Raw genomic sequence first — 12436 nt, 5'->3', positions numbered from 1 at the left:
TCCCGACCCACTTCCGCATTTGAAACTACAAGCGGACAAGAGGTTTGTTTTGCCCTGAGCAGTTCAGCTGCCTCTGCTCGCCCCACCGACAAAGAGTCAAAGAAAGAAAGTATGTCACTGAAAAGACACAAAGCGGAGATGTGAAACAAAGTGGGCTCAAAACGGAATAAACATCGGGTCATCGTTTGAATGGTGGCGAAAGGTCCGTGAAGATATGGACCCGGTGCTGATACAGCGGTGTTTCTGTTGAGCAGGTAACCTTCGTCTCTATTGTGGATGTTGTGACACAGATAACTTTCATGCCGATGCTGCTTATAACTGTGAAAGCTGCCGTTAGTTTGTTTCTGTGTTATTAGACGGTGTCTGTCTCTGCAGTGTTGTCAACACTTGTTTACTTGTTCGACGGAGACGTTAGCCTCTATGCTAGCATTGTAAGCTAACAACAAGCTAACATTGCTAACATGTTTACACCAAATCCGCCTATTTATTTGCTCGTGGCAGCTAAATGAAGCAGCAAGTAAGATGAATGAAGGGATGGATGAAACCCCAACGCGAAGCGGAGGGGTTTCGGATTTATTTCCGGATTTTTTATCTTATTTGTCCGGATTTATTTCTCCATAACAACCTCTCGCGGGGTCACTACTCAGCTGTTATGCTAACCCTCCTCCCGGTCTTGTCCGTTTGTTTTCAACGAAGCCTTTGCTAAATCAATATGATGGATTATCATATAGGCGTTACGATGTGTGTATTTGTGTGTCTTATCTGTCATAAACAAGAGACTACGGTTTACGGACACGTTTGTGTCGCGGTCTGTGTGAGTCTCGGAGCAGCTGTGTGTGTCCTAGCTGCTGTCTGGTGCTACTCAGACAGCACCAGGGACACACACAGTTGCTCCGAAACTCACACGGGTTTGTTTTTCAGCCACAATGCGGAAGCGATCGTTGTGATGAAAGCTGACGGCAGCATCTGTTAGTCTCTTGGCCCTCAATAACTTTTAGAAGTGGCTAACTTAGCTGTTGTAACTTATTACGTAGCTGTAAGGTAACGTAGCTGTAGCATGCTAATGACGTTACGCTAGCTTGGCTGTGGAGCTTAGCTGTGGACATTGTAATGACTTACAAGATTTACGTGAGTTTCAGCGTGCATTGTAATAACTTTATCTGTGAATCCGACATCGTTACTCCGCATTCAAAGCTGGGCTGTAGTTGGTTTCTGCCGGCTTGTTGCTCTTGGTGCTTGTTGCGGGACGTATAAAGTTCGTTGAAGAGAAGAAAAAAAAAAACCCTTGTTGCGGGAGGTATAAAGTTCGTTGAAGAGAAAAAAAAAAAAAGCCTGTAGCCGGAGGGGGTGTGTCGCGGGACTCCGAGGGGAGAGCGATACAAGCTCGGAGGGGAGGGGTTAAGGAGCACAGAGGGGAGGGGTGTGTGTGTGGGGGGGATGCTTTTTTCAAACCTTTCTCAGATCGTAGACCAGAGCTTTAAGTATAGGTAAAGTAAAAGATCAGAATACTACGCCCACCACTTCAACCAAAAATATAGAAATATAGACACTGCATTGGCTGCTGGATTGTACCTCAACGTCGCCGCCATATTTGACCTGGCAAAGACTCGCCTGTACACGAATACAAATAAACGAGGGAACCGTGGTTTTTCTGGGTGAAAAGTGCTATAGCATTGTAATTTCTCAACTGGTTTTGAGAGTAGTAAAAAAATAGTATTAAACCATTGAATATAAAAATGGCTCATTGAAATTAGTTGAGAAATTCAAATGTTATAGTGCTTTTTAATCATAAAAAGCTCTGTAAGCTTTACTTATATACATTTACAGGCCGGTCTTGCCCAGTCTGATATGGTGGCGAAATTGATGTATTGCGGTAATAAACCAAAGTCAGTGCAGCATGTACATGTACATGCCTTTTGTAAGCAACATTAACACGTCAGACTAAATAAGAGCTTGAGTCCCTGTGAGCTTCAATAGATTAAACAGTGTTTAAAAGATTGGTTAATTGAGCCTTTTTTCAGGTAAATACTGGATGTAATTCAGTGACAGTGAAGAAGTTGATTGTAAATCAGTTCTACAACATTCAAATGCATTTGCAAATGATGAATGCAAATACAGAATTTTAAAACTTGAATCTTTTATAGCACTGAAATGTTTTGACACAATTTTTTTTTTATGGTCCGCATTGTTACAGCACAATTGAAGTATTGTCTTGTGACGAAGAGGACATCGTCACCTTGCTTTGCACACATGGCACCACGCACTCTGGACTGAGTGTGACTACAGTTTAATAATTGCACAGACACTTTAAGAGGAGCACCAGCACTTTATTGGAGATTTGCACAATACATTTTAACACTATTTTTTGCACATTTGTATGGATATGTTTATCGTATTTATTGAACGTTTATTGTCCTTGGTCGGGTCTTGGTATTGCAGGTGGGTGCTGTGTGTGCCACGCAGCTCCACCTAGAGCAGAGGGACAGAGGGTTAACAGTGCATAATAATTGTGTTAATTGCTTCAACAAGGAGCTAAGCTAAGAATGTGTATTGTGTTGCTCAATAAGTGCATGCAGTGAAGAAGTCAAGTGTGTTGTGTACTCACCAGTCTTGTCTTCATGGTGTGCAGTCAAAAGGCTTCCCCCAGTAAAAGGGTAACCAAGTGTAAATTGGTGTGGGGGTGGTGGATGTGTGTATTGTATTTTAGTAAATGTAATATGAAGTGGGATGTGTATTTTTTTTGTTAGGGGAGGCAAATGAGGGTGTGTATATAGGTTACTGATTAGGTAGTGTAAATATAGGAATAAAAATGGTGGATTAAACATGTTGATAGGCAGTGGATCCCTGTGGATGGAATCTTCCAGGGTCATTAGCTGTGACACCAGCTGTCGTACTGATGTGTTTATGCTGTTTGCTGAGATGGAGGAATAAAGAACCACCTCTGTGACCCACCTTAAACCTGCCTGTGGATCATTTTTTGCTGCACCATCCAGCCGTAATTGTGGTCATTCTCACAAGTGGTGTCAGAAGCTGGGGCCCACGTTACAGCAAAGGATGCCAAGGCAGGGGAAGAAAAATGGCCAAGAAGAACCAGATGAGGGGCCCTGCGGAGCAGGTGCTCCAGACACCATGACGGATGCTAAAACAGAAGACAAGCTGGATGAATTAGCAGGTATGGGGAAATCACTCATGCGAGCACAAACAGAGAGAGACCAGCAAAGAGAGAAAGAGTCCTCACTTCAAGAACAGCGATGGAGACGCATGCAGTATCAAGTCTCCCAAATGCAGCAACAAGTTAACATGAGGAGAGAAGAACAAAGAACAGAGCCGGACACTATGGATGAGAGTCAGCGCCCACAAATAAATGACGAAAATTATGGTGATTTTGATGACCCAGATGAAATGATGAGCCAGGCAAGTTGGGTTGTCAGACAGAGGGAACTCAAGCTACTGCCATTATGTCCAGATGATGACATTGAGCATTTCTTAACAACATTTGAGAGAATGGCCCAGGTTTGTCACTGGCCTAAAGATGGATGGGCTGTGCGTCTGGTCCCTCTGCTCACCGGCAAAGCCTGCAGTGCTTGTGTTCTGATGGACATGAAAGAATCTGAAAGATATGAAAAAGCTCCCCAGACAAGAGGACATCTTCCAGACCCGCTGCATCCGGAAGGCTAAGAGAATTACCAGAGACAGCACACACCCTGGTCACTGCTTCTTTGCCCCGCTGCCCTCAGGAAGGCGCTACAGAACACTGAGCGCCCCCACAACAAGACTAAAAAACGCCTTTTACCACAGAGCTGTTACACTACTGAACTCCACCCCCCTCCCACACTGATCCCCCCCCCCCCCCATCAACACACACTTACACACACACTGCACTACTGGTCCCTTTAAGGCTTGGACTTCTTTGCACACATTTTAATTATTGTTATTGTGAACTATTTTGTATATATTGATTGTTTTCTTTTATATTTTTATATTTATTTATATGTACAAGGCAGCTGGAAGGCTACTCCAACAAAATGTCATTGCCTCGACAATGACAATAAAGACTATTCTATTCTACTCGAATCGAGGGTCGAAGGACAGAGGGTGTCGTCTCTGTACAGATTGTAAAGCCCTCTGAGGCAAACTGTGATTTGTGAATTTGGGCTATACAAATAAAATTTGATTGATTTTTTCTTTTTAATGAAATAAAATGATAACTAGCACATGCTAATTAGGAAGCCTTAACAAAACACACGGGAGAAAAACTGCCCATGTTTCATTTTAAACATCTATGTTGCTGAGAGCTTAAACATGAAAAAGAACGTCATAACATTGTGTCATAACAACAACTTAACAAGTTTTGTTAAAACAAACTCCTAACTCTATAAATGTTGTCTTCTTTTTTTTTTCTTCACAAAGCCAAATAGCTGCAACCACTATGTAATGTGATGGCTGGGCCTTTTGTTTGCCTCTTGTTTGAACAGAGCAGCTGCATTCTTGGCTTTATGTTAGACACGGCCACGCGAAGATCACTCTCAACTCTGAGGAGTCGTGATCTGTATTTGTTTTTCAGTATTTTCATCTGTATTTTGTTGTCAGTGCAGAAAAGGTCTTTTCACACAGATATGTGGATGCAAATGGAAATAGTACATCGGTTGCAGCTTTTGACAGTGCTGCGTACTTTGTTGCTACTGACAACCAGGACTCTTCCAGTGCGCATGCCGAGATAGCAGTCTGTAACGTGCGGTCAGAGGAGAGATCTAGCAGGGCGTCCTGCAGCTCTGATGGCAGGTGATGTGCGGTGGAGGTGGTGAAAGGCTGGCGTATCCAGTCGTACTTTTCCGGCGTGTCATCATTTGGGAAGTACTTATTGAAACTTTCAAGCAGGCTTCTGAGGTGAGAGGCAATAATTCCTTTCATAGTTTGAATGGTTATGTCGTAACTCTCCATAAAGTCATCAAGCTCAGGGAACATTTCAACACTTCCCCCTTGCACTCGCACAGCCCACCACTTCAGCTTTCTCTTAAATGCCATGACCTTTTCAGAGAGAATAAGGACATTTGTGTTTGGGCCTTGTAGGGACAAGTTTAAGCTGTTTAGTTTGTCAAAAATGCTGGCTAAATATGCGAGGCTCGTGACCCACTTTGGGTCAGTCAGATAGTCAGCAAGGGGAGAACTACAGTCTGATAAAAATATGCGGACCTCCTCACGCAGTTCAAAGAGCCTCGTTAAAACTTTGCTGTGAGAAAGCCACCTGACCTCTGTGTGAAAGAGAAGTGCTTTGTGGTCTGATCCCATTTCATGACAGAGTGTGGCAAAGAGTCTGCTTTGCAGTGGCCGTGATTTAATGAAATTGACGATCTTAACTGATGTTTGGAGGACACCTGCCAGCAAGTGCTTCCCTGTGGATCATACAGTGCAGAAATTTCACATGGGGGCTACCTCTAACACGCAGGCCCTCAAACCTTTTCTTGCCCCCTGCATAGCTCCAGCTCCATCTGTGCACACAGAGACACAGCTCTCCCATCTCAGTCTCTCTTTTTGTATGTTACTGTTGAGCTTGTTGAAAATGTCCCGTCCAGTGCATGTTCCCTCCATTGATGAGCAAAACAACATGTCCTCGTAGCTGTACCTCACAAAGGCCAGCAGCTGCGCATCTCCTGACACATCTGTGCATTCATCAATTTGCTCTTCCTCACTCTGTCAATGAGTTGCTCTTTAATGTCATTTGCTATGTCCTGAATGCGGCGCCCCAAGGTGTCATTTGACAGGGGAATGGTTAAAGAGTGTTAGATATTTTCTCCCCATGCATTGCTCTTGTGATTGCTACAGCTGCGGGACGGATGAGACTCTCCGCAATCGTGTGAGCCTTTTTCGATTGAGCCACCAGATATGCGACCTCATATGAAGCTGCCAGGGCCTTAGCAGGGACTGTAGAATATTCACTCACCACTGTTTTTTGCCTTTTTAGTTCTTGCTCCCTGCGCTGAAAAAAATAAATTGGCTTATAAGTTAAGCTGCTGTGTTTTGTCTCTAAATGTCTTTTTAGTTTTGCTGGCTTCAAGCTCTCAGTGCCATACGTTTCTCAGGTGGTGGTTCTGGTGGCTGATCTTGGGACCCCTGCTGCTGCTGCTGACTGTCTTGTGCTGGAACACTTTTTCTTTTAAGCCATCGCTCCATTTTTCCAGCTAGCAAACTTGCTGCAGCTGTGGCTAAAACAACAACGCGCCTTTTTTCTCTCTCTTTTTCTTTGTTTTTATTTCCCCCCACGGTGAGAGGCGGGGTAGAGAGAGAGCCGTGTCTGTATGTGTGAATGAGAAGGGCAGACATGCAACTGGTTTTGAGTAATAAAATGCCTGTTTGAGACCAACCGCTCGTCGTCCTTGTAACATCCGGTTGGACGCTCATTATTTTGCGCATTTATATTTTTCCAAAATGATTTGGCGACCCCCAGAAATCATCTCGCGACCCCAATTGGGGTCAGGACCCCGAGGTTGAGAATGGCTGCTCTAGGCGATGATGTACCCACACTCTATGACCTTATGACCCCGCCAATATGCAAACCTGACGGGAGCAGTGAGGAGGATCAGAGTTCAGTAGCCGATTTCAGTGAGCCATTGAGTGATTCAGTCACATTGCCTGTGTCACCACCAGAGTGCAGAGGGAGTCCTCAGAGAGCTGCCTTTCTTTGGGGTAGACTGGGAAGCAGGGCCAGTTAAACCTCACAAGTCACAAGCACAGTGAAGACGGGAGAAGCTAAAGGGTTCACTTAGACAAGGAGCACAAAGCTCTCCTTAACCACCAGAACTGCTTGATTTTGAGTTTCCCCCAGATTTGAGCTCACTGCAAAAACAAGATGTGACACTGAAGCAGTAGTTTGAAAAGGTGACAGATGTGGAGGGTGTTCAACAAAATAACCCAAGCTGTTTAGATGATGACACCTACATGGTGAAGGAGGGTCTTCTCTATCAGAAAAGGGGAAAAAACTGAGACTTTAGCACTGCCACAACAGTTCAGACAGAGAGTTATGGAGATGGGGCATTCAATTCTATGGGCAGGTCACCTGGCTTTCCAGAAAACTCTGAACAGGATTGGAAGCTGCTTTGTTTGGCCAGGGATGGACACTCAAGTCTCTCAGTGCTGTGCTTCCTGTGAAACCTGCCAACTAACCTCTGCTAAAGGAGTTACACGTACCCAATTACAGTCTTTGCCCATCATTGATACACCTTTTGAGAGGATAGGCATGGACATTGTAGGCCCATTTGAGAAAAGTTCCTCAGGCCACCTTTACATTTTGGTCATGTGCGACTATGCCACACGGCTCCCTGAAGCCTTCCCTCTCAGGTCTTTCAAAGCTAGACAAGTAGCAGATTGCCTTTTACAACTTTTTTCTAGAGTAGGCATACCCAAGGAGATTTTAACAGACTGTGGGACGGATGGGCTGATGGAGCGCTATAACCAGACACTGAAAAACATGCTGCGCAAGTTTGTGTCTCACACAGGTTCGGATTGGGACTGCTGGCTGCCATACCTGCTGTTTGCGCACAGAGAGGTCCCATAAGCATCTACGGGCTTCTCTCCGTTTGAACTGTTGTATGGGCACCAGGTGAGAGGACCGCTGGACCTGCTGAAAAATTACTGGGAGAGTTCGAAGCCAGAAGGAGAAAATGTGGTAGCATATGTGGTAAAAATGAGGGAGAGACTGGAGAAGATGATGGCGCTTGTACATGAACACATGGAGTCGGCTCAACAAAACCAGAAGGTGTGGTATGATCAAAAGGCCAGAGAGCGGGTCTTTCATCCAGGCCAAAAAGTACTGTTGTTGTTGTTGCCAACCAGTGAAAGCAAGTTGCTGACTAAGTGGCATGGACCATATGAAATCAGCAAACGTGCGGGTAAGGTCACACATGAACTTTTTATGCCGGACAGGTTTAAAAGATACCAGACTTTTCATGTTAACCTGCTTAAGGAGGTCCAGGTGCGTTCAGAGCCTGTGCACCAGCAGCTTTTGGTCCGTGAGGTGCAGGAGGAGGATACTGTTGACAAGTTCTTCCCAACTACCACCACAACAGCAGAGGGCCCAGAAGTGGACCTGTCACATCTGTCTCTCACCCAGCAGGCAGAGGCGAAGCCCCTGCTTGACCCAGAACTCTTCAGGGAGACACCAGCTTTCACCTGACTGGTGCAGCACAGGATTCGGCTGAAGGGAGATGCCCCAGTGCAGTAGAAAAGCTACAGGATTCCTGAGCGGTTGATTCCTCTGCTGCAAAAGGAAATTAGGCTGATGTTGGAGCTGGGAATAACAGTGAGTGGCAGGCCCATTGTATTGGTCCCAAAGAAAGATGGTACAAAAAAAAAAATGGTATTTTGTATTGATTTCAGATACCTGAATACAGTGTGCAGCTTTCGGTACATCACCACACTGGACCTCAGCAAGGGCTACTGGCAGGTTGCCTTAGCACCAGATGCCAAGGAGATGACAGCTTTCAGAACACCATTTGGTATGTATCTGTTTAAGGTCATGCCATTTGGTCTCCAGGGGGCGCCAGCCACGTTTTAAAGACTAATGGACCATGTTTTGAGGGATTTATCTGACTGTGTGGCTACATATTTGGATGATGTAGTTATTTTCAGCCAATCATGGGAGGAGCATATGGTGCACCTGCAACAGGTGCTGCAGAAAATAGAGGCAGCTGGCCTTACCATTAACCCTCACAAGTGTGCTGTTGCCCAAAGAGAAATGGAATACTTGGGTTACGTCATTGGATTTGGACAGATTAAACCACAGCTGGGGAGAGTGGAAGCCATCCAATCCTTTCCTGTTCCCACCACCAAAAAGAGACTGAGGGGATTCCTTGGTCTGCTGGCTTGGTATCATAAGTTTGTGCCTCATTTTGCAGATAAAGCTGTTGTGTTGAATGACCTAACCAAAGCCTCTGCTCCAAACAAGATTCAATGGACTGATGAGTGTGACAGAGTCTTCAGGGACCTCAAGGAAGCCATCTGCATTCACCCAGTCCTCCACAGTCCTGACATTGAGAAGCCTTTCATCCTGCTCATCAGTGGGCAAAAACATCTTCTCCACCCTCACTCTCAGGACTGGAACCTCTCAGGGCTGTGTGCTGAGCCCAATGCTCTTCACACTATTCACACATGACTGCACCCCCATCTACCCCTCAGACACTGTCATTAAGTTTGCCGATGACACGACTGTAGTTGGCTTGATCTCAGAGGAGGATGAGACAGCTTACAGGCATGAGGTGGATCATCTCATACAGTGGTGCGGAGCAAACGACCTCATCCTCAACACCTCTAAAACCAAGGAGATGATCGTTGACTTCTGTAGGACTAAGGTGGAACCGTATGCACCCCTCATAAATGGGGAGACGGTGAAGGATGTAGAAAAGCTGAAGTTTCTGGGAGTCACACTGTCGAACCAGCTGGCATGGACGAACAACACCATGCAGCTGGTCAATAAAGCTCAACAGAGACTCTTTTTCCTGAGGAAACTGAAGCGGGCCAAACTACTCCTCAACTTCTACAGAAGCACCATCGAGTCCATCCTGACCACCAGCGCCACAGTGTGGTACGCCAGCTGTACAGCCGCAAGAACGCTACAGTCTCTATCCTGTGGTGAAGGCGGCTCAGCGCGTCATCAGGTTGAAGCTCCCCGAACTGGACACCATTTACACAAAAAGGCTCAACAAGAAAGCCCTCAGCATCCTTAGAGACACCCCACACCCGGTCACTCCATGTTTGAGCTGTTACCATCTGGCAGAAGGTTCAGGACAATCAGAACCAAAACAAACAGACTAAGAAACAGCTTCTACCCCAGAGCTGTTGCCTACATCATCCCACTTCTATCATAACAGTCACTGTTATACACATGCATGTTATACATGCTGCTGCTATCACTTATTATTATTATTATTATTATTATTATTATTATCATTATTTGAAGCTGCACTGATACCTTTCTGCTGCACAGACATTTTATTTTATATATACTGCTGCTCTTGTCTTGTTTTGTTGATCTCCATGTGTGCCTTTTATGTTTTTTAATTTTTTTTAATATATGTTTTATATTGTCTAACTAATTGTTGTCTTTTACCGAGAATAGTCTAACAAAGTTTCATTGTACACCCAGTATAATGACAATAAAAGATTCATTCATTCATTCATTCATTCATTCAGACGGACACTTCTGGAGTGGGCCTGGGAGCAGTGTTTCTGCAGGAGGTGGAAGGAGAGGAGGTGGTGGTGGAAGGAGAGTCGGAAGCTGCTGGACAGAGAGACAAAGGTACTCTACAGTGGAAAAGGAGTGCTTGGCGATGAAGTGGGCCATCGACACCCTCAGATATTCTCTGCTGGGGCGGCACTTCTTCCTGGAAACTGATCATCGGTCTTTGCAGTGGCTTTATCGCATGAGGGATGCCAACATGCGCATCGCTAGGTGGTACCTGGCCCTGCAGCCCTATGACTTCACGGTGCACTACAGGTCAGGGAAGTCAAATGTGGTGGCGGACTGTCTGTCCAGAATGTCAGAGGAATGAGGTACTGTTCTCTTTGGGGAGAGGGAGGAGGAAATGTGACGAAGAGCACATCGTCACCAGGCTTTGCACACATGGCACCACGCACTATGGACTGAGTGTGACTACATATGCAGAGGAGCAACAGCACTTTATTGGAAATTTACACAATACATTTTAACACTGTTTTTTGCACATTTGTATGGATATGTTTATCGTATTTATTGAACGTTTATTGTCCTTGGTCGGGTCTTGGTTTTACAGGTGGGTGATGTGTGGGCAGAGGTGGACAGAGTACACAACTTCACTACTTGAGTAAAAGTACAGATACTCCTTGTCAAATATTACTCCAATACAAGTAAAAGTAGCTTAGTCAAAATATTACTTAAGTAAAAGTACTAAAGTATTTGCTTAAAAAATTACTTAAGTAAAAGTATTTAAAAAATATCTCAGGAAATACAGGAAAGGAAAGTAGCTTAATGTCATTATACAATACACTGATGCGATTCTGCTACAGACATGTTTATAGCTCAAAAATAAACAAATAAATGCAAGAAGCCTCAGAACACAGACTCAGCTGCATTCACCAACAAATGAAATATATACTATACTCACTCTATGCTACTCTCTCACACACTCACACTCACACTCACACACACTCTCTCTCTCACACCCACACACACTCTCTCTCTCTCACACCCACACACTCTCTCTCTCTCACACACACACACACTCTCTCTCTCTCACACACACACCCACACACTCTCTCTCTCTCTCACACCCACACACTCTCTCTCTCTCTCACACACACACTCTCTCTCTCACACACACACACTCACTCACTCACTCACTCACTCTCTCTCTCTCTCTCTCTCTCTCTCTCTCTCACTCACTCACTCACTCACTCACTCACTCACTCACTCACTCACTCACTCACTCACTCACTCTCTCTCTCTCTCTCTCTCTCTCTCTCTCTCTCTCTCTCTCTCTCTCTCTCTCTCTCTCTCTCTCTCTCTCTCTCACACACCCCCACACACACACACCCACTCTATCTCTCTCTCTCTCACACACACCCACTCTATCTCTCTCTCACACACACACACACACACCTAACCCCTACCTTGGACTCTTTGATATGAATTGTATAAAAAACATGAACAGAAAGTCAACTCAATCATTCAACTGCACTGCAACAGTTGCCATATTTTTAAACCGTTTAAAAATGGCAACTATGATACTACAAACACATACAATTACGTTTAAAATGTTCATCTGCAATTTAACCAACATTAAGCTAGCTAACGCTAGTAACAACTTTACATACCGCGACGTGCTTTTTCAGGTTGGAAGACGAGTTTTTGTAGGCCGTGATATAATTTGTTCGCGATAAGCACAACAAACATTTAAACTGAAACGAATCAAACATGGGTTTGAGATCAGGCCATGGGTGCTCGGTGGGAGTTTCCCCCGTGTTTCTCCAGTTTCTTCCTCCATTTCTTCGTATGGCATGACGTAGTACAGGTACGGCAATACGACTAAGACAAACCATACGCAAATCAGCAGAAACAGTTTATTTTCTCTGAATTTTGCACACACAAAAAAAAAAAAAAAATCATCAGCTGACGTAAGCTCAAAAGTAGCGAGTAACGAGAGCATCAATAGAAATGTAGTGGAGTAAAAATTACAATATTTGTCCTTCAAATGTAGTGGAGTGAAAGTAAAAGTATCCCCAAAAAATAATACTTAAGTAAAGTACAGATACTCAAGTAAATTTACTTCGTTACTGTCCACCACTGTGTGTGGGCCACGCAGCTCCACCTAGAGCAGCGGGACAGAGGGTTAAAGGTGCATATTAAATGTGTAAATTCCTTCAACAAGGAGCTAAGCTAAGAATGTGTATTGTGTTGCTCAATAAG

At 44.6% G+C, this 12436-nt stretch overlaps 1 protein-coding gene across 4 annotated transcripts in view; it reads left to right on the top strand.

Moving 5' to 3' along the window:
* The window catches only part of LOC311253932 (uncharacterized protein), a 34909-nt gene that overhangs the window by 19251 nt on the left and 3222 nt on the right, over nt 1-12436 (top strand). The window contains exons 4-5 of one of the 4 annotated variants that reach the window (XM_084384383.1): nt 8374-8492; nt 10186-11047. The exons of 2 other annotated variants lie outside the window; for them this stretch is intronic. In XM_084384383.1, the coding sequence (XP_084240509.1) occupies nt 8374-8492; nt 10186-10544 (478 nt within the window). In that variant the 3' untranslated portion in view covers nt 10545-11047. Of the gene's footprint in view, nt 1-8373; nt 8493-10185; nt 11048-12436 lie in introns of those variants that run through there. One more of the 4 variants, XR_014622064.1, reaches the window with a different exon arrangement.

Source organism: Pagrus pagrus (genome assembly GCF_965226575.1).
Source record: "Pagrus pagrus genome assembly, contig: HAP1_SCAFFOLD_75, whole genome shotgun sequence".
NCBI lineage: Eukaryota > Metazoa > Chordata > Actinopteri > Spariformes > Sparidae > Pagrus > Pagrus pagrus.
Note: the sequence above shows the minus strand (reverse complement) of the source record. Positions and strands in the feature narration are given on the sequence as shown.